The sequence below is a fragment of the Triticum aestivum genome, chromosome 7D (assembly GCF_018294505.1).
Source record: "Triticum aestivum cultivar Chinese Spring chromosome 7D, IWGSC CS RefSeq v2.1, whole genome shotgun sequence".
NCBI lineage: Eukaryota > Viridiplantae > Streptophyta > Magnoliopsida > Poales > Poaceae > Triticum > Triticum aestivum.
In genome coordinates this window covers 41,673,082-41,696,031 of record NC_057814.1, presented here as the reverse complement: position 1 = coordinate 41,696,031, position 22,950 = coordinate 41,673,082, and the positions used below count along the sequence as shown (strand labels likewise).

At 42.9% G+C, this 22,950-nt stretch overlaps 1 protein-coding gene across 1 annotated transcript; it reads right to left on the bottom strand.

The window, feature by feature from the left end:
* Window positions 1-5,427: 5,427 nt before the first annotated feature.
* Window positions 5,428-17,872, bottom strand: LOC123168048 (ABC transporter G family member 51). The gene is made up of 24 exons (XM_044585911.1): window positions 17,388-17,872; window positions 17,187-17,307; window positions 14,893-14,981; window positions 14,547-14,631; window positions 14,242-14,404; window positions 13,821-13,897; window positions 13,599-13,743; window positions 13,117-13,418; window positions 12,757-13,035; window positions 11,744-12,060; window positions 11,497-11,657; window positions 11,250-11,353; window positions 10,970-11,126; window positions 10,791-10,886; window positions 10,266-10,390; window positions 9,860-10,192; window positions 9,487-9,777; window positions 9,324-9,407; window positions 7,620-7,753; window positions 7,301-7,528; window positions 6,601-6,772; window positions 6,438-6,525; window positions 6,134-6,300; window positions 5,428-5,905 (listed from the first exon to the last, which is right to left on the bottom strand). Exons 1-24 carry the CDS (start codon window positions 17,687-17,689, stop codon window positions 5,639-5,641), a joined length of 4,287 nt encoding a protein of 1,428 aa, XP_044441846.1. The 5' UTR covers window positions 17,690-17,872; the 3' UTR covers window positions 5,428-5,638.
* Between the last annotated feature and the right edge of the window lie 5,078 nt (window positions 17,873-22,950).

Below are 22,950 nucleotides of genomic sequence, written 5' to 3'. Positions count from 1 at the left end.
ACGTAAAATTATACAATGCAGAGACCTACACCTATTTTGAATGCAAAACTTGGCAAGCACTATGCAAGGCTTATGCATTTGAGCCTGATATGGTTATCACCTTTGGTATTCGTCCGGAAGATGATATTGAAGGTAATAGAGACATCTTGGTCGATGTGCAGACGCCTCCAGTTCTACCATTATGTGAGTTTCTCAACCATATTTATGTCTTCGATATTTTTTATTCAAAAATAGTTGACAACTAATTTCTATTGACAGCTTATTTCCATTCAAGCAAACATGTTCGGCGCTTGGTAGACAGGACCGTCCACTATCCCGGGGCTGAACTAAACTGCGAGGAGATAAGTCATTATGTTTCATGGCTTGAGGATCTTGATGCTGTCAAGAGAAATTATTTTCCTGAATTTGAAAATCTTAGTACTCAAAACATGCGACCAATAGTGTTCGTATTGAACTACGGTCACATCTATTTAGGAAAGATGGTAAGATTTTTACTATTTGTCCTCAGTGCATCTTTTGCATACATTATTTTTCAAGCTAAACTTCATTGCTAAGTATGTTACTATACGATGTTCTTCAACAGGGACTCCCGATGATAGTTGTGCCTCAGTGGATCGACACTAAAGGTCGCATGTCAATGGTTAGCTTACGACCAAGACATCCTACATCACACATGAGTGCATTCAGGATTTCTAAAACCGAGGAATGCTTAATAGTGAAAGACTGGAGCAAAATTATGAACGATCGCAGAGAAGTACTAGGGGGCAGCAAGCAGAAGCGCAGCCCACGATTAGGAGACAAGTTCATCTGCATGCTCCAATATGATGAATCAGGAGAGCTACACATGTTCTATGCTATTTTACCTGAGAGAGAGCAACAGGAGTGATTAGCTAGTTCTTTCTCTTAGTACTAGCTTGTCCTCTCATGTCCGTGTTCTTCGTCCTGAACTTAATCTATCTCAAAGTGATTTGCTTTTGTGGTATTATGAACGCTTATAATCTCATGACCATGTTGAACTCGATGATATCTTTGCTTCTGGTACAAGTGAATGTTTCTTCTTTAAGCTAGTGTTGATGGTGTAGCGGTAATGAATATGATGATTAAATAGTGGTAATGACGATGATCATTATTAGCTAGTGTTGTTGGTGATGATATGATGCAAGAGTTTTTATATTAATATGATAATGATGATGATGATGATGATGATGATGATGATGATGATGATGATGAGTTATTATATCATTTATTAAAGAACCGTAGATTAGTTTCAACTGGATGGATCCTAGCTAAATGGTCATGTAATATGGATTATCAATAATCCATATTACTTGATCACTTAGGATCCATCCACTTAAAACTAATCCCCGGTTCTTTCACCTAGTGATTTAATAACTCATTATAACGTAAAAACAATCTCTAAATTAAATGGAAAACACAAAATTAAAGAAAAAATAAATAATAAAACAAAAACCCCTAAACCTTTTAGTACCGTTGGTGTTACCAACCGGTACTAAAGGTCACCCCGCCCTCGGCACTGGCTCGTGCCACGTGGTAGCCCTTTAGTGGCAGTTCGTGTTGAACCGGTACTAAAGGGGGACCTTTAGTCCCTACCCTTTAGTGTCGGTTACAAAACCGGCACTAAAGGACCTTACGAACCGGTGATAATGCCCGGTTCTGCACTAGTGCATATCCAAAGCATTTGACATAGTGTAATGGCCATACCTGTTGGAAGTGCTACAAGCCATGAGTTTTGGTAGGAGATGGCTGTCTTCGTTCATGGGGCTGCTAGGCACATCATCGACGAGGATCTTAGTGAATGGGATACCCGGTGCCCCCATCTTCAACTGCAAAGGGCTTCACCAAGCACTACTGGAATCAGACAATTTGCCATCAGTCGTTCCTTTGTCGTCCGCTAGCTGACGGCAAAGGCTTCTTTGCCATCCGCTAGCTGACGGCAAAGGCTTCTTTGCCATCAGTAGAGAGAAAGCGGACGACAAAGATCTGGCTAACGACATCGAAAATATTTGCCGTCAGCCGACTGACGGCAAAGAAACTTTGCCGTCCGCTAGCGGGCGGCAAAAGGGGGGGGCGGGGTGGGCCGTTGCATCAAGCTGACGGCAAAGTTTCTTTGTCGTTCACCAGCCGACGACAAAGGAGTTATATCTAACGGCCCACCTCCTCCTCCTCTCTCACTTCTCTCCCTCTCTAGGGTTTCTCCCCGTTCGCCCCCGGCCGCACCCCGGCGCCGCCCCGACTGCACCCCGCCGCTCCGGTGAGCCCCCCCCCCCCCCCCGCGTGAAATTTAGACAAACTGACAAACGATTCATATATATTACATATGATTCATACATATTACATTTCATCCCTAATCTAATCTGGCTACTCGTCGTCGGAGTCGGCGAGGTCCACGACATCGCCCGCACCGCTGTCGTCCCCGTCGTCATCGCTGCTCTTGCCGGCGGCCTCCCAGTCGACGACTTCGTCGTGCTCCACTGCAGGAGCGTCCGCAGGCTCCACGATAGCCGCCGCCGCGTCCAATGTCGCCTGCAGATCCGCGACCTCCCTCGCCGCCGCGGCTGCCGTCGCCTCTGCCTGCGACGCCCGTAAGGCGACGAGGTAGCCGGCGCTGTCGTCAGGATCCCCCTCCTCGCACAGTGCGACCAGATCCGGCGGGATCTCGACGGCGGGAGGGGCGGAGGGTCCGGCGACCACGGGATCTCGACGGCGGGGCAACGTGAAGGCCGGAGGGCGACGACGCGAGCGGCCGTTGCGGCGCGGGGCAGATAAGGAGCCGCCCGCCTCCTGCCGGAGCTCGCCGACGACCGCCCAATAATCCTTGCCGTCCCAATAGCAGTGGCGGCCGGCGATGTTCCAACGGCCGCCGCGGTGGCGGCGGAGCTCGTCCGGCGTCGTGTCGGGCCCCCTTGTCAGGTAGTCGTCGGCGGTGATGTGGAAATGGCGCGGCAGACGGAACCCCGGCGGCACCATTAGCCCCACGGCGATGAGCTCGTCGGTCTTCGGCCTCCCGAGGCCGAAGGTCACGTGCCGCCCCTCGAAGGACCGCCGCTGCTGCCGGACGCCATGGTCACCGCCGAGAGAAGGAAGGGTGTCGGGGTAGAGGAGGGCGGCGAGAGAGGGAAGGGCGCTGGGGGGTGGAGTGAAGTGCGTCGGTGGGGAGGAGGGAGGCCGACGGGGGCCTATAGGGCGGTGGGGTAGGTGGGGTGGCGACCCACCGGAGTAACGACGGCCTTAATGGCACATCGGGAGACGTACGGGCGGTGGACGCCTCGGGAACCGCCGCCTTGACGGTCACGCGGGCTGCACGACGCCACGCGGTCCGCACGACGTGACTGCTGACGTGCGGAGCTGACGTGTGTGTTGACAACCCGGTCCTTTACCGTCAGCCGACAAACGGCAAAAGCCTCCCGTTAGCCATCTAATGGGGCTAACGTCTAATCTTTGCCATCCGCGTTCTTTGCCATCAGCCACCGACGGCAACGGCCCTTTGCTGTCCGCTATGCGATAGCGGACGGTAAAGGAGCTGTTTACCATCGCTTCCTTTGCCGGACATGTTTGCCATCCGCGGCGGACGGCAAAGAAGCCGATTCCTGTAGTGAGGGAGGCCCACTATCATCGATGCTTTTCATCATCATCATGGAGCCCCTACAGCGCTTGTTTTCCATGGCAGTGGAGTCGGGCTGCCTCGCGCCCCTGCAGCGGGCAGGGCTGAAACACCGGGTCTCTATTTTCGCAGACGATGTGATCATCTTCCTGAAGCCGACTGGGCTTGAGATGATGGCTTGCGCTGTAATTCTGGACATGTTTGGGGCTGCATCCAGGCTACGAGTGAACATCCAAAAAATGTCTCCCATGCCGATCTGTTGTTCAGACGAAGAGAAGGACATGATTGCAGCTATGTTGGGCTGCGAGTTGGGAAGCTTCCCTTGCAGATATCTTGGGCTACCGTTTTGCCTGAAGAAACCATCGGCAGCCCAATTATAGTATTTGGTGGAACGCTTGGCCTAGTGTCTACCGACCTGGAAAGCTGCACCGTTAGCGAAGATTGGGCCGGCTCATCCTGGTGGTTTCGCTCCTATGTCGGTTCCAATCCACGCAATGCTAGGGCTCGACGTTCCTATGAAAATCATCAAGGCCATGAAGAAGATCATACGAGGCTTTCTATGGTATAGGAAAGCGCAAGCGAACGGGGGATATGGTGTGCATGCCCAAATGGGCCGGCGGATTGGGAATACCGAACCTGGCTTGGCTAAATATCGCCATGCAAGCCCACTGGCATTGCCTACCACGGGTGGACAGTGAAAGGCCGTGGAAGGAATTCATCATAAGAGTGCCGAACGAATCAATGTCTTTGTTTCGGGCATCCATGAGGGCCATGGCGGGAGATGGAGCACTAATATCCTTCTCGGAGGACCGATGGTTGGATGGCACGAGAATAGCGGATACCGCCCGCCTAATTTATGCAAGCGTTCGTCGGCGCTTAAGGGAGGCCGGAATGCTTAAGGATGCTTTGTCCACCGGATCGTGGGCCATGGATGTGAGGCCGAGCCTAAACTTCGAGGCTCTACAACAATACTTGTCCCTATGGCAGCGGGTGAATGGCTTCCAGCTCCATGATGGAACTCATGAATGTTATCCTGGTCCTGGGAACGGGATGGCAGATTCTCCGTCCGTTTGGCATAGCCGCCAGGTTTGCTGGGAGAGAGGTAGCTCCAACAGTGGAATTCACATAAAAATCAAAAGGCCCGTTGCGATGCCGGTTCTTTCTGTGGCTTGGGATGAAAAACCGATGAGCACATCTTGCTCACGTGTGTTTTTGCAAGGACGATCTGGCGAACAATATGCACGGTGATTGGTAGGACAACCTGGACATCGACGATGCAAGACAGTATGGCAGGCTGGTGAGCGGACAAGCCAAAGAAAATGAAAGTACTTGTCTCGCTTGCTTGTGGGAATTGTGGAAACATAAGAACTCCATACTCTTCGACGGAGCCTCGCCCTCGCTCGAGGTAGCCATCAGGAGAATTGTAGAGGAAGGAAACACATGGAATCAGGCAGGGCGGCTCAAGGGCGATTGGGAGAGCATCTCGGCGGAGCTGCTTAGGTGGGCAGGCGTGAGTAGTCCATTTTGGATGTGGAGTGGATGTATTAGCCTAGGCCGTGGTGTTGGTTCTTGTACATCGTTTTCTTGTACCAACTGTGGAATTGGGCTCTCTACCACCCCTATCTATACAATATGATACACACACTCGTGCGTATACAAAAAAAAAAGAGTACATAAGTTTTTTTTTAGGAAAAAAGAAAACAGAAGTTGTCGTACCATGGTCCATGGTACCATAACCATGAAATTTTTCATAATATGATGAGAAAAATCAAACGTTACCATCCTTCCAAAACACACAGCATGCATGTACGTAAATTCCGTGCATTTTATAAATTGCATCTCGCTGTACACTTGTAGTAACCTTTACCAACTGTTTGTCTCCTTCCCTTTCTTGAGACAGCACGTAGTACCAACTACATTGGTGCTTCATCCACCTAGTATTTGCAAACCACCAAGAAACAGACTATGGTGTCGACACCAGCCTTGAAATTATAATGTCTCGTATACAGAGGGCAGCTATCTTCTTTGGAAATTAAGCATCTTGATCGAAAACGCGTAAACTGAGAAGAACAAGACGCAGAAGGCAATGAGTACTGCAATAGTGACACCCGTCATCCCCTGTTCACATCCCAGGTTTTGCTGGATGAACTCTTGGACTGTCCCGTCAAAACCAGGACCCACGATCCTCGTGTCGACATCTCCCAATTGCGATGTAATGATGCCATTCAGGGTCCAGGCCACTGGGCAGATGTAGTAGAACCAGATCCACCAACCTGGGATTCTCTGGAGGGGGAGAAAATAATCATCAGAAGAGAAATATCTCATAGTTCAAAAGCTAATGCATCTTCTGCATCAGTCTTATGCTAACTGAAACAATTTGTCTAACATGAAGATTTTCTCGCCATTTCGTCATTTTGTGGAAAATGAGGAGCATTTTTCAACTAGCTAGAGATGGTTACAAACTGCCTCAATGAACTGAAGAAAAATGTTATGATGCTTTTAGGAACTTACAGATTGGGGAATTAGGAACCCAGAGAAAAGATTCCACGAGGAGTAAAATGCTGAGGCTACCACTGCTGCCACTGATTGTGTTGGCGTCAAACCTACCGCCACCATCCCATAGAATGTGAAGTAGGTAAAAGTAAGGAACATGTAAAGGAGGTAAAGGAGCAATTTCCCTGCAGTTACAAGACAGGTTTCTTTTATCAGGATACAAATGGGGAAAGCTACACTAGAACATATATAATCCAACAAGCATGCATGTTGCCCTGCACTTCAATGGAGAATGGTTTTCCCAGGGTGACGAAGAACTTGCCTAGGTTCCTCTCGTAGTTGATCATGAAGTAAGTGATGAGACCGAATATTAGTGTCTGAGTCGCAATATAAGGTATCTCTATAAGGCCCTGAAGATTTCATGCAATTGTTAGACACGGGATTTTCCAGCAACCAAAATGGATACTAGCTAAATGTTAGCAAACCTGAGCTGCTGCATATGGGAATGATGAGTACATCTTAGCAGCCCGTTCTCTGTAGTAGACTGCTCTCTCAACGGAAATTATAGGCTGTACTGACGAGGCATTATTTATTCCAAGAAATAGGCATGCAGAATATAAAGCTCCCATGACAAGATACAAATCCCCTGTTGTTTCTCTGCAAAATTATTTTATGTTAGTGAGACTAACTAAATACACACTTTCAAACTTGTATCAGATATTCGAAATGCTGGACCAGATCACGTATTGGACACATAGTGTTCCAACAAGAACCTTTGATGTTACTCTTTTCATAAAAAATAAAATAAATTATATTACAAAAAAATGTTTGTCATGGAAAATCTAATGATAACATGTTCACCTGAACAATATAGGGGGTGATTGAAAGAGCTCCACCCCACCTTAACTCCACTTCTCCTCTACATCCCATGTTACTAATTTTATAATATACTGTTGTTTCAAAGGGAAAAATATTTAACTATTTTTCTATCAGATGAAGAATTACTAATTTTCAAATTATTCCTGTTACTAATTTTATTATGAGCAGTTTAAAAGGGAAAACACAGAATTGTTGGAGACGCAAACTAATGACATGTAATATATATAAGTATTCATGTGGATCACATTTATCTGAAGGAAACACGGATAAGAAAACATAGTAGAAAACTATTTGCTGAATATTTACCTCTTCATACCAACGTTCCAAAATATTGAACCAAATATAAGAGAAGCAATTGCTGTGTAAAACAATCTCACGACATTGTACTCAGGGCTTCTCCAGTAAATAAGGCCTTGCTTAAGTAGGCATACCCCAAATTGAGTAAGACAACCGTGTGAAAACTCGGTTGTGAACTTTAAAGGTTTTGTGCCTGAACCCGGAACACTTAGTTCTTCTATTAAATCTTCCACACTCCTACAGTGTAACAGATAGATCTGTAAATCCATCTTGTGGAACACAAGAATTGCAGTTGGTGGAACTTATTATTAAATATAGCAGGAATCACCTGAACTGATCTGAGTTCTTGTACAGTGTTGCAAAATCTAAACCAAGCCTTTCTTCACACGCTTGTGTGCTCACTTCAAGCATCCATGTTGCTGGGTTATAGCCTTCGCGTATGGGAGGGACTCCAGGAATTCCCTGTGTTGCCCAGATAAATATATGAAATATTACAAGTTGAAAACCGAAATTACAAATTAAGACATCAAGCTTGCATACCAAACATAGATAGAAACTAGATTTTTTTAGTAGGACAAGATACCAGTTCTTAAGAATAAAAGAATTTTCTCCTGTGTACATGGACACTAATCAGGCACGTGGTCAATTTTTTTCATAAACAAATATTGCATGCTTCTACTTAAATTATTACTGATCAAGAAAACAATTGTTATAAAAAACGATGAACAAGATAGGCATGTGCAAATTATCTAGAGATGAAATTCACTCAAAGAGGCTAATCCATATCCCAAAGTTTCCACTATATCACCCCATTCCTCCATTTTTTTTCTTTTCCTGGTACCTCCAAACTTTTTCTTTCCTGTACTACCAAATAGACTGATCCAGATGAGCGAACCAATTTTCCTTAGTCTATCCCATTACTGCTGAGTTATTTACCACGGCACCTCTGAGCCTTTGATTCGAGCTTTTGATCCATTTCATACAATCTCTGTTAGCTCCAGTACCGCCGAGTTCAACTATATCCGACACTTCCGAGCTGGAACTTTGTCGTTGCTGCAAGAACTCCACTCCAATACTTATTATAGTCTTGGTACCTCCGAGTTTTATTTTCTCGCGCACTTCCGAACAAGTTATTCCTTCGCCAGAGAGATTAGCAATACCATTGTCTGGTACCTCCGAGCTTCTTGCATACGGTTCCTCTTAAGAATTTGGATATCAAATAGTGCTACTGGATAGTCTGGTACCTCTGGGTACTTAAACTTACGGGGAATCTGCTTCCCACCTGGCCGATTCAAAATAGTGAATATGTCCCGTACCTATGGGATTTCCCATCCAGTACTTTCAGGCTAGTTCATTTCTACTATTTCAATGGTTAGGTTTCCAACTTTTAAATAAATAGAGCACAGACCACTCTGTATGGAAGAGCTAAGTTTGCGAGTTAGAACTAGTTGTGAAGACCACATACCACTTTGCTTATTACTCTTGGAAGGGTGCGCATGTGCATCTCCTAGATGGTTATGAGTCACTTGAGAGCCTTAAACGAGTGAAGGAATCAAGAGTGTGTACATGACCTGGTGATCGCCTTCTACATGAAGAATAACCCGAAGTGAGGCCTCCTTAGTGGTTGCAATGGTGGGAAATTAAGATCCTTTGTGGAGAAGAGCTTGGTGGTCTAGGCCTTTTTTTTTGCGGGATGGTGGTCTAGGCCTTTGTGGCCAAGATAGCCGAAGTCTTGTCTTTGTGGCTTTTGGACTTCGTATCTAAATCTTCACCAATGAGTAGGATTGCGGCCAACAATCGAAACCTTAAGAAAACATACTCATGTTTGCTATTCCTTTCTCTCACTGCCTAGTTTCTTACAAGTTTTTGCTTCTGCACTCTGAATTTCACTTGCTTGTTTAGGTTGTTCTAGGTGACTAGAAATAGAAAGGTTAAAACTTGCCAATTAAATTATGTACCCCCCCCCCCCCCTACCAAGACTTAATCTTCGATCCTGCGGTTAATAAAGAAACAATACAATTTCTGTGGTTACCTGAAAATAATGAATCATATCAACTGAGTTAACCCCAAGTGAACCTCCATATATTACTCGACCTCCTCGTTTCAAAAGAAGTAACTGCAAGAAAAGGATGAGAACCATCAGCACACAGAGAAACAATAAGCAATGGTTGGTAAAAAATGAAAAGTGTGCCAACCTCATCAAATGATTCAAAAATATCGATGCTTGGCTGGTGTATCGTGCAGACGACAGTTCGTCCGGTATCAACAGCATTTCGAACAGTGCGCATCACAATGGCAGCTGCTCGTGCATCCAAACCAGATGTAGGTTCATCCATAAAAATAATGGAAGGATTTGCAACTAGTTCCACAGCTATTGTAAGACGCTTCCTTTGCTCCGTTGAAAGTCCACTAGAACCTTGCTTCCCTACTAATGCATGTCGCAATTCATCAAGCTCTACCAATGACATGACTTCTTCAACAAATGCCTGCAGGGTAATTATAAGTATGTATCAACAAAAAGAACTAACATTCTAGAGCATTAAGATTGTGTCAAAACAAAAAACACACCTTTTTTGTTTCTCTACTTATGTCAGTTGGAAGCCGTAAGGCTGATGAAAACCACAAGGACTCTTCAACTGTTACTTGTGGTGAATGTATGTCATTTTGTTCAACATATCCCGCTATCCTAGCAAAGGTGTGTTGTTCTTTTGGATGGCCAGAAATCTTGATATCACCTTCTATACATCCACTAGTTTTTCTGCCTGCTAAAACATCCATAAGTGTTGTCTTTCCAGCACCACTTGAGCCAACAAGTGCAGTCAGGACACGTGGCCTAAATACCCCGCTTACTTCAAACAACAACTGCAGTCTTTTTTCAGTTATTCCTCTTGCTTGCATTTCCTATGTATGAAATGCTGGGTTAGCTGAGGCACAACAGTAAATCTATTCACAATATAGAGATTTTGAATGTAACCTTCGGCATGTCAACAAAATAGTTAACATTGTGGAACGTCATGGTTAGGGGTTGAAATGGTAACGTCCCGTTCCTTCCGGTGCCTTGAGTGCTCACTTCAAGCACATTGGTCCTGTCACATTTTTCTGCAAATTCGTTCCATAGATAGATTTTAGTTGTTACTATATAAGTTTTGAAGTTGAAAAAATAATAATAATAATAATAATAATAATAATAATAATAATAATAATAATAATAATAATAATAATAATAATAATAATAATAATAATAATAATAATAATAATGTACTAGTGTAAATCTTCTCAAGTCGCACAAGGCTAGAATACTGATAGTTAACCAAATCAGATATGATATCATTTGTGAGTGATTATATTGTTCAGTGAGACAAAATGAAAATAGAACACATACTCTGAAGAAAGAACATAAACAAAAAAGAATCTAAATTGACTCCAGAACTATCACTAGGAATAACAGTCGTACCTTGAACAAGAAAAATCAAGTCATGTTAATAAATCATGAAATTACCTGTAGTTGTGTTTCTATCTGAGGTAGCACCATCAATTTTCAAATCTTTGGATTCCTCGGAATTAGCCGGGATTAGTGCCTGTGCCTTTTGAAGGGCTATAAGTTTTATTCTTAAGTTAGAAAAATAAAATAGCTGCCACAAAATGTAATTTTATGAATTACTTCATTTCAGTACTTACGGTTAAGGTATGCCAATGCAAGAGTAAACAAAACATTGAACAAGAGGGCGTAAGCCAATAAAACACCAACCCCAATCCAGTACCAGTAATTCTGTGTCCCCAGATCGTGTGCAAGAAGTACATTGGTTCCAATTGTATTGTTCATATAACCTGAAACCTGGTATAAAAATATGAGTAAGGGAAAGTTGGTATATCAACCAATAAGGAAAGCTAAAACCGCGCGTGGGGGGGGGGGGGGGGGGGGGGGATTTACAACAAAAATGCATGCTAGTAAACAGACCTTTGACCACCTAGAATCTGAGAATTCATTAACTGAAATTGCACGTTGCCCATACATTAATGGGGAAACCCAGTACGCCCACTCCCACCACGGTTTTATGGCCTCTAAAAAAGGTAAATTTTACAACATATAATCAGTCGAATTAATAAGGGAGAACATAGGAGTCACTAATAACCTATCAAAGATAGAAAGAAGTGATTTTCTAGCACTATTAAAAGATAACACGCAAGAATATGAGGACACTAACCTTTAGGAATAATAAATCCCCCCAAAAGAAAAATAGCCATCATGGCAGCTGATCCAAAAGTGTTAGCGATGGTCATGTCTCGTGCAATAGCTCCCATCATCCGGAAAAGGCCCAAAGCCATTTGATGTATAGAGAACAATAGCAACATAAAGCGAAAAAATCTGCAGATGATTTGATAATTATGATGCTCAAATAGAAATGCAGTAATAGATAAGATTATAGATGAGAAGGGTAAAAATTTAGGTACCTATCAGCAGTCGGTGCAAAGCCTACTGTGTAATAGACAACGCAAGACCACACTGTGGCTTCAATAATAGAATACGGAATTCTTAGTATCCAATTCGGAAGTGAGAAAGCCCATGCAGGATGAAAGCAATTATCTCTTTGCTTATAGAACACCGGAAGTCGAAAAATAGTTATAGACAGTTCTGAAAAACCATTAAACATTATATGTACAAGCCCAAAAAAAAGACATGAGAGATAGAGCTCTCCATTTTGCTCATCAATTGGATGTAATCTTGTCCGTAAAAATAGTGTGCTTGTAATGAGCCCAACAAAAGCAACCTGCATGAAATTATGCCATCGTTATACATAGTCATATATTTGATTAATAAACTATGAATGAAACAAACGGAAAAGCCTTGCATTTTACATATTCTAATTGTAATGCACAGAAATATAGCGTAGAAGAAAATATATAGATCAAGAGAAAGCTGCAGGCATTTAAGCCCATATCAGACTTTTTGCACAATTATTATCAAGGATGGTGACGTAGTGCAACCTTTGAAATGTTCTAATGTAAAAATGTTCATGTTTGTGTACTTCTGGACCTAAATGACCATTTATACCACCAATTCAAATTAAAACAAATTCATTTTCCTAAAAATTTGAACAAACAAGCAAGAGAATCTCAAGTTACACCGCATGTACAGATGTTAAAACCATTGCGCATCTGCATGATAATTCTATGCATGTACCCTAGTTACATCACCAAAGGTAGCCATTGTTTTGAGGAAAACTCTTTTTACAGCTGTCAATGTTGACGACAGTTGAAAAAAGTTCATCTATAGTGTATTATACTTTGTAAATAATTTTGATCCATCTTAAACATTGCATAATTTTTATCCATCTTGTAGGTTATGCACACATTGCTACAAAGCTCATGTAATGTAGTGATGATTTGGAAGTTACAGAAATCCACTACCAGTTAATTTATGAGAAATAATGCAAGGAATATGTATTGTAGTTAAATGAACGTACTTGGCATGTCCTAAAAGTGTAGAGGAAACGGTGACGGCTTATTAGAATAAGCTCCCTGGCAAAACAAGCTCTGATGAGGCTATATTTTGATATGGCAAACTTGGACCGGGCAAGAGCCTCAGGAGAATTTGTATGACCGTCTGAATTATGTGGATGGAACTCAAGATTTCTACCATACTGGGAATCTGTAAATGCAGCAGCCATTGCTGACACAGGAATAAACGAATATGGTTTTGACAGGTCAGACCAGTACTGAGCTTGATCTTTCTTTGAAGTTACCTGAAACCGAAATTACTTCCAAGTTAATCTTATCATCCTTTAAAAATCATATGGAATTATCAGCTTTAAATCAATACTTACCTCCTGGAGAAAATCAGCAATACCCTTGCGTGGTGGCAATGAAAATCCTAATGATTTAAAGTACTCTACAACATGGTCAATCTGGCCTTGGTAGACGATCTTCCCTTCTGACAATAGAATTAGGTCATCAAATAGTTCAAACGTCTCTGGTGCAGGCTGAAGAAGTGACATGAGCACGGTTGCCTCCATCTCATGGACGAAGTTCCTCAGGCACTTCACTATTTGAAAAGTTGTTGAGCTGTCTAGACCTGTTGATATTTCATCCATGAGAAGTGTTTTCCTAGGTCCAACAATCATTTCACCTGCAAGAACAGACCAGTATCACAAGAACTGTCTGGTAACACAAGACCCACATCTAGAAAATGCATGGTGTGCCTTTCAGTTTATTCAATACGACAATAAATACCAAGAGCACAAGCTACATGGAAAAACGAAAATGATGGAAGGCATCAGAGAAAATTTAATGTAACAATCCTATGAACCTGTTGTCACTCTCTTCCTCTGACCACCAGAGACACCTCTTTCCATGTCACTGCCTACAAGGGTATCCGCACATATATCCAGCCCAAGCACTCTCAGTACATAGTCCGTAACAAGATTATGCTTATCTCCTCCGACTGATGCTGTCTGACCACACAAAATAGATCACTTTGCGGAACAAGATATGCCATATCAGAAGTTTAGCCAAGTAGTTAAGTAAGAACCTTCATAAAAGCGTCTATCTCAGGACTAGGACGCATGCCTCTTTCTTGTTCAAGATTGACCAATTCTTTCAAGCATTCTACACAAGTAATAAATTGTAAGAAACACTAGTACTAAAGAAGGAAAGGAAATATAATGCAACTGAATAACTGATACATGTAGGTCACCAGCCTGGAAACAAACGGATTACACCTTTCATATCCAAACACTGAAGTTCAAGTAATACAAAATGATTAGTAGTAAGGTTTTACTGAGAAATGGGCCTTCCATTCTATTTTGGCATAATTTACTTAGTAGCAAGTAAAAGATGAAACAGGTTTGTAAATTTGAACCCTGTACTGCATTAACATAATTTTTCAAAAATTATATATATAATCTACAAAAATAAGCTATGGCATGGAATGTAAAAAAGCGAAGCCGAACCTCCCCAGTTTTCGCTTGCACCTTGGCATTTTGAAGCAAAATCTAAAGTTTCCCTTACTGTCAGCTCCCCAAGATGGTTATCTGTTTGACTAATATATGCAGAAGTTCTTTGTACGCAAAATTCATCCAAAGCAATTCCATTGTAGGTAATTTCTCCACTTTTCTGCTCAAGGATCAGGAGAAAAAAAATGAGCAAAATAAAGGAAAAATAACCTGTTCTCTCAACCAGAAAGAACAATTTATGATGGTTGCATGAAGAAAAAAACAAGCCCAGGAGCACACGGGAAGAGGCCACTTGACCTCACCTTTAGCTTAGTATCCAGTTTGCCAGCTAGGGCCAACAAGAGCGTTGACTTCCCAGATGCAGGAGGTCCCAACAATAACGTCATTCTTAGATGAAGACAAAAGGAGCAGTGTCAAAAAATAGACAGCCTTAAAAATAGAAGCAACATGTTTACATGCAGAGCTATAATGTGTACGTACATTGCAGGGGAAAAACTGTCAACATACTGGAATTCAAGTATGCAAAGACACGTGTTGTTTTTCATGTAAGTTGATATTGATGTGCATTACACATCATTTTAGAGTTTCGATATATACCATGTGTGCATCTAATATAGAGAATTATGCAGTAAGAAGAGTTGCCCTCACCTCCCAGGTCTCACAATGCCACTGACATCATCCAGAATAGTGAGCTTATGCTTATTAGGGCACAGGAGCCGACAAGCAATAAGAATTCTCTGGTTGCGATTACATGACAAAAAAGAAAACATATCAGATTAGATCGTTTAATAGGAAGAGTAACAAATTTCAACCAAAAATAAGGTAGTCAACCATCCAGATAATTCAGGATACCATAGCCACTCTATTTGAAAGAAATATAGATAGCAACATTTCCTCCCGAATATTACAGAATACAACCAAGTAAGGTGAGAGAGAGAGAGAGAGAGAGAGAGAGAGATGTGCTCACTCACACCGATTGGACCGGTGGTTTGGAGGATTCGACGGCGGCAGTAGCTCACATGAGAGGAATAGCAAGGAACTAAATCTACTCAGTAATGGAGATCAGCTCTTGTATGGTACCGTGCAATTAATAATGACCGTCCATTTCTGAAGATGCAACAACCCAAAGAGATGTTGGAGTTGTGTTAGCAGTACTACCGTGTGCACTGCTCGGTCAATGTGATATGTGATTTGAGGGCAATTTGAGAAGAATTTTATATTTAGCTCGTCCGACAGAATGAGGCGATCCACCCGTTCTCCCTCTCATTCGGTTTCCACAGCCGCCGCCATCGTTCTTCCGCAAGTCCATCTCCCATCACTTTCGTCGGCCAGCCTATGCTAGTGGACTAGGCGCTCGGCAGCATGACGCAGGTCTTGGTACCCGACGTCTCCTACCTACACCGTTCACTTCTTCTTCGCCAAGCCAGATGTGTGGCACTGGCTTACGCTGGCTTGGTTCATTGGTGGACAACCTAACGAGCTTGCCGTTGTCGACAAGAAGGCCATACAGAATACATTAATGTTCACCTTAGTAGAGTTGGCCATGTCCAATGCAAATTAAGGTTTTAAGTTTAATTGTTCAGTCCGTTAGTAATTTCAGTGATGGCTCGGTTATTTCCTAGCAGCCGCAGCTAGCTCCTGGAAGAAAGTATTAACATCACTCAGATTCTACGATGCAATCATGCAGCCAAGCATGGATAACTGAACTTCTAATACATAACAAGGCAGTGGACGTTCGAGGCCTGCCGCAAGGTCACCAATTTGCAAGCATGCAAGGTCTACATGAGGAGGAGCATGGCGAAAGCTAGATGGACGGAGCGAACTAGAATGCTGGCAGCAGCAAGAGTGGCAGAGGACAGATGCACGGTAAGGCGTGCAATACGGAAACAACGCATGGGGATTGAGGTGGATCTTGGCTGCTTGGGGTGTCGGCGGGAGGTAAGATTGCTCGGCGGCGACGTTTTCTCTCGACAGCAATGACAAATTCCAGATACAAACGAAGAGTTTAATGCGAAAAATAGGGAGGGTCTAAACTACCCTCAAGAAATCAACGGTGAGATTAGTTATATACTGCTCCCTTCCTCTAGCAGTGTAGGGTACCATAAAAAAACTCCAATATTAAGAGTTGAGGGACAAAGGTTACAACAACAAAATGTCAAGAACCAGATTAAACCAAGGAATGCTGCTGCCTATTAAGAGTTGAAGGACGTAGACTACACTAAAATAAAGTTTTGGGGTGATGGGAAGAGGGGGTTGGCAGCTCTAGGGTTAGGGTCGCCACCGGTGCTGCCCACGCAGGCCGAGCCGGTTTTCTCCAAAGGAATCGTTGATTTTCATATCTTCTCCTTTAGCAATTTGGATTATCAAACAATTACGAATTCCAAAGTAGAACCCGATAGATCAAACATCTAAGCAAATTAAACAATTAAATTGAACGTTGTAATCCCAGGTTGTCATCTGACAAGGCCGGCAGTCCAAGGACGTAAACTAGCAAAGCCATTTGAAACCTGAATAGCAAAGTACGAAGAGCCTAATGGTATTGCACGTGCGTATGTGTCGTCGGGTGAAAGTGAAACAAAGAGTGGCCGCATGCACGAGCAAACCAGAGGCTTTCTGACTTGCGGTGGTTCCTACACGTGAAACAGTTTAAGTTGGCCACATCATGTGAGGTGGGCAGGAAAGCTCGCGTGACAGGGAAACATTTATTCACGTGAACTTTTGTCGTATGGATCCCCTTTTCGCCCGGCCTCTCTTGACGCAAATTATGTATCGATCACATCAAAATATTGCCCCCTCTAATTTACTTTTGTTTTTTCTACTATACACGCAAGTGCCGAGTCTCTTAGGGTGTTACCATCCATCTCACAACCATTCGTTAAACTGGCCAAGATTCTACTAACAAATTGAACAAACCGATCTGCAAATATATATAGTACACGTACCTCGGCGACGTCGCGGACGTAGTTGGGGAGAGTCGGCAGCGCCCTCCTGCCGACGTTGACCTCCGTCGAGACCCTCAGGTTGCGGAACCTCACCTCCACGCGCGGCACCTCCAGCCCCACCCTGCAGGCAACGGCGATCAACAACCCAGCACAAGGATCTCCATGGAGGAGTTGGAACGACCATGAAGTCGGATGCATTACGCGTCGAAGCGGGCCTTGATGCCGCGGAGGAGGTTGGCGTTGTCGAGCTCGGCGGTGGCCAGCGCGCGGCGGAGCACGCGCTGGAGCCCCGGGCGGTCGAGCCTCCGAACGTCCACCACCTCGCCCCCGCCCCCTTCGCCGTCGCAGTCGGGATCCGGGAGGACGATGGCGTGGTTGCGCCGCTTGGCGGAGGGGAGCCGCTCGATGGCGGCCCAGAGCAGGTCCTCCTCGTCCCGCGCCGCCGTGCTCGCCATCTGCTCCTCCTCCACGTCCAGAGCCACGTGGCCGATGCCGCTCGCCATCGCCGCCGCCCCGCAGTGATGCGCTTGGGACGGCCAGGTGGTTTTGGGGTTTTGGAGCGGAGGAGTCCTAGGAAGCTACGACTCGCGAGGGAGTTTATACGAGGCGGGTCACGCGGGCGTGATGAGGCGCGCCGATCTCGCCAGGGAGTTGGATCTCACGGCCTTCCCCCGGCAGAAGAGGGCGGGCGAGAGTTCGGGTTTTCTTTCTCATCATGCATCCATGCATGCATGCTTGCGGCGTGAGGCCTCTTAAAACCCACGCGCGCCTACGCCGCACGCACGCAACACCAACACTTGGTCCACGGCTCAACCGGCCTGCCGTAGTCCCGGTCCATACCTACCTTGCCCCTGCCAGGTGGGCCCGCACCCCCGCCTAGTAGTCGATATTACCAAGGGTGAAGGAGCATTTGGAGATCATTTAGAGCACCGCGAGCACGATCCGAACATGCTCAGGATGAGTATATAGGATTGGACTATGCACAAAGATATTGTCTAATAACACAATGAAGAACTTGTGTGTATATATAAGCGGCGACCAATGAGTTCATCGAACACTGGATAACTTCCGAGCATTCGTTAGTCTAACCCGCATGAGCCAGAATGGAAAATAGTTACGGTTATGGTTTTCAGTTTTGGATTCAAAATTATTTCGGCCACTGTAGAAATCACAGAATTTCATTGATATATTTCAGCCATTCATCGGCCAACCGATTGCGTATGCGATTTACTGACTTGTGAGTGTGTTGTTATCCAAGTTGTTACGAACGTGGGATACGGGAACCCAATTCCTATTTGACGCATTAAGCGTCACTTATAGGATAATTTGATACATGGCGCACACCTCTCCACAACACTACATTGCAAATGAGCCGCCCCAGCCAAGTTTTTTTGTTACAGGTTTAGTAGGTTCTGCCGGTTTTTAGTGTGCCTTTTCTTTCTGATTTTCCTAGCATCCGTTTTCTACTTTTTCTCTTTGTATATTTTCTTTTCTTGCTTAAGTGTTTTCTTCTATTTTTCAAATGAGTGAACTTTCTTCAAATCTCAAACTATTGAACTTTTTTTCGAGCCACGATTTTCTTCTCAAACTATCGAAACTTTTTTCCAAATTTTGTGAACTTTTTAAAATTTCAAATTCATGAATTTTCAAAATTGATTAGCCTTGTCCCAATTTTGCCTACAAAACAATCACAAAAAATAGGTCAAATATTCTATTGAAGACATGAAGGTGCAGTCCGGGAGTAGCCGAGGCGTACCGTGGCGGCGTCCTGGCCGGAGACTATGTTTGTGCGGGCAAGATGGAGCTGGTGCTATGGGCTCAGTACGGTGGCGGAGCAAGGGTAGCGGCAGAGCTAGGGGCGGGTCGGGCGGACGAGGGAGTGGAGAGGAGAGTTGACGAATCGGCAAGGTTGAAGGGGAATTTGGTACAATTTGAGGTTGGGTCGACCTAACTGGTCCGGCGTGGCGGACGCGTCCGAGCACACCCTCGCCTCGCCATATCCGCCCCAGTTTTTGGTAGAATTGGGGGGGTGTCGGTCAGCCCTGGCGTTTGAGGCCAGTATGAGGCGTCCATCTGGGTCAGGGTTTTTGAACAGTTACTGACCGAGCCGTCTATCCAGGCAAAGGGGGGAGGGGGGAGGGTGCCCGGCTGTAGATGCTCTGAGCTGTTTCCATCCACATATCGTGAGGACGGATTTTACTATGCAATTTACTAGTCCTGTACGCTACTACTAGTACTGGATCATCTAACCGTCCATGACGTGGGCATTCTAGGAAATCATTGTTAGTTATTTAATTTTTATTTGTATTTTCGGAAGTGCACTTTAGTGGATACATCATTTTGCACTCGGATGATGAACTTTGAAATATTTAATGGCAAATTTTAACATGCTCCTTCTTACACTTTCTTTTTACATGTTAAGTAAGAAGGTAAGAACTATTCAGACCATCAATTAATAAGATCAACGGCTCTGGTCTATTATATGGTCTTACATCTCACGTGAAAAGAGGAAGTAAGAGGGGGCTTGTTAAAACAATTCCAAAATGTTCTGCATATCATTCGATGCAGAGGCTGAAGGCATTTTCACCTCTTTTCTGAAGAAAAACCCGACACAATCTTCTCTCTTGGTTTTTTCGCATTAGCAAAATTAAACGGGCCATGACCACAAGCTCAGTTTCGCTTCATAGGTAATCCGACTAGAGAAGAGTCAATCAGCCCAGACGTCCTAACCAACTAGCTCTACGATCTTGCTGACTTCGTCTAAGGAATCAAGCCAGTTTTGAAATATGCATCACGGCGAAAACTATTGTCCTCAGATAGAATAAGGCACTCATGAGAGACAAAGCTATTCGAGGTGCCATGGTGAAAACATTCATGGATCCAGTGGCCGGGCAGACGTGCTTGATGAAACCACAAAACTGGTCCTCCTAGCTTAAGGTTGACTAGAAGTTGTCCAAAATTTTCCCTATACCTTCCATTTCCATGAGTAATTCATCACAACCAAACTTACAGTATAGTATGGAAGTATGTTGCATTGCTTGTTTGGGTGGGAAGGCAAAACACTAGGTAGTGGCATGTGAGGAGGAGGGAGGCATATATAAAAGTTAACGGAACGTACGGTTACCATCATAATGGTAGCTCGAAAATGTAGGTGAGACAAATTCTGCAATTTTAGACATTAACATAGATACCAAATTGATTGTCTTCGGGTCAAAATATTTCAGTTATAACAATAATAGACACAAATTCTAATTATTCGAATACTTTTATAATTTCAAAATAAAGAGACTTCTTTTTTGTTCTAGACCCTTCCATACTTCTATTATCTAACTTTTCACCATTAAAAGGATTATTTTCTTCTTAATTTTACTTTTGGCAAGTTTGCAAGCGGTTCACTCCCATTAAAAGCAGTATTTTAATAAGTTGCCCCATTACAAACAAGTCATTCTGGGAAAGGTGAATTTCGTTCATCGGGCAACATGATTACAAAAGCGATGCTTGCAATCTCGTCAAGGGCATATGCAACCAGCAAGCAGTAAGCTATTGTGTGCGTCCCATTTAAGCGAGAATATAACTAGCAAACTTTACATTACCCATGATTTTAACTATATGAACCCTCCTTTCTTGAGATAACAGCAACCTGGTCTCCACAAAGTTGTGCATGTGAGCTGAATGATCTTGTCTGATGCATAGACCAATTGCTCAGTTACAGCACAGTTGGTCTCCACCACACGGTCCAGTTAAGTAAAGTTGAGGGCCAAGATAATACCTTCGTAGATTGCAGCTTTTAAAAGATTTTGAAAAATAGTCATTCCAAATAATGCTTATAGATTTCAAAAAACTGTACATGATTTATACTTTTTATGAATTTGAAAAACATTTAGGAATTTAAAAAATGATAATTATATTTTTAATTTTAAAAATGTGATTTTAAAACTACTCATGTATTTAAAACATCAGTATGAATTTAAAAAATCACAAATTTTTATTTTTTTAGAAATTTATAAAATGTTCGCAAAAATATATCAAAAAAGGACTGAGAAAGAAAGAAATAAAAAAGAGATGTAGAATAAGCAAAAAAATCAAAAGCCAAAAATGAAAAGGAAACGATCCTACAACCTTTTTCATTAATTTTTGAAAAAGATGCGAAGAAAAATGATCAAAAAATGCTAAGAAAGAAAGAAAACTTGCAGGAAAACTGAAATAATAAAACATCCAGAAAACCCTAAATAATTAACTATGGTCATACCACAGAAATCCGTGAGCACTCGTAGGGATAAAAAGAGAAAACCGTCTTTGTTGAGCCAGCCCATGTTGATCCCTTGAGGAAACCCTTACGTTTTGTGTCAATCTAATCCTATACGGCGCATAGGGTTCACGGTCGTAGCGCGTACTACCCTCACCGCGCGGGTATCGTATGGGACGGCCCATTTTCCTTTATTTTCTTTCGTTTTCTCCTTCTCATTCATTTTCCTTATTTCTTTCTGTTTTCATTTTTCTTTATCTTTTTTCTTCTTTCATTTCTCACCTTTTCTTGCGAATTTTACTTTCAAATACATGAAAAAAATTGTTCATCGAATTCATAAAATGTTCATTCAATTCAAAAAACTTCATCGGGTTAAAAATAGTTCATTAAAATTTAAAACAAATTCCATCATATTCTAAATTTGTGCATCGTTTTCAAAAAAACTAAGTAATCAAATTCGAAATTTTTTCATCATATTCAAAATGTGTTCAACAAATTCCATTTTTTTATTGTTTCCAAAAAATAGTTCATCAAATTCGATATTTGTTCATCGATTTTGATTCTTTTTATCAAATTCAATTTTGCCCGTCAAATTCAAATTTTTTCATAAATATTTTTGGCAATAATTTTCATCTAACTGGAAAAAGAGTCATCATATTCAAAATAAATCAAATAAATCTTCATAAAATGTTGATCAATATCCAAATACATTATCACTTGATTTTAAATAACAAACATTTTTCAGATTCATGATCATTACAGGTATTCAAAGATATAATTTCGCTAGACGAACTTTTTCTAAATTATATTTTTTTTGAATTTTTGGAACTATGTCGAAATGCCTAATTATCTAAATAGGAAAAGACAAAGACAGAAAAAGAAAATAGGGGGCGCCCCGCCGCCACACATGGCCGGCCCAAATGCGCCGGCCCTCCAGCGCGCCGTGCGCAGGTCTAGGAGGCCGGGAGCGGGACTGCCTATATGGGCAGAACCTAATTGACGCCCGTTAGCGTCAAAAGGTTGACCTTTCGCTGAGGTGAGCCACCGGGTGGGCCGGCCCATGTACAGGGTCCGCGTTTTATCCGTTCGCTACAGCTTCCTTCGTTGTTTCCTTCGTTTTTTTTCTGTGTTTTTTTGCTTCCGGTTCTTTGCAATGTTTTGTCCGGTCTTCACTGGTTTTGTTCTGTTTCTTTTTGTTTTGGTTCCTTTTTCCTTTCGTTTTTTTTCTTTTTCGTTTCTTTTCTGTTTTTTTATTTCTTCTTCTCTTTCCTGTGTGTTATATTCAAAGGTCACCTCCTATTACAAAAATATTCATCATATATGAAAAACATGGTTAACTGTACATTATGAAAAAGTTCACTATGCATTACGAAAATGTTCATCGTACATTTAATAAAATGTTCACCATATATTAAGAAAATGTTCATTGTATTTAAAAAATGTTCATTGTGTACTAAAAGATGTTCAGGGTATATCAAAGAAATGTTCAGCGTTTATCACAAAAATGTTCAATGTGTA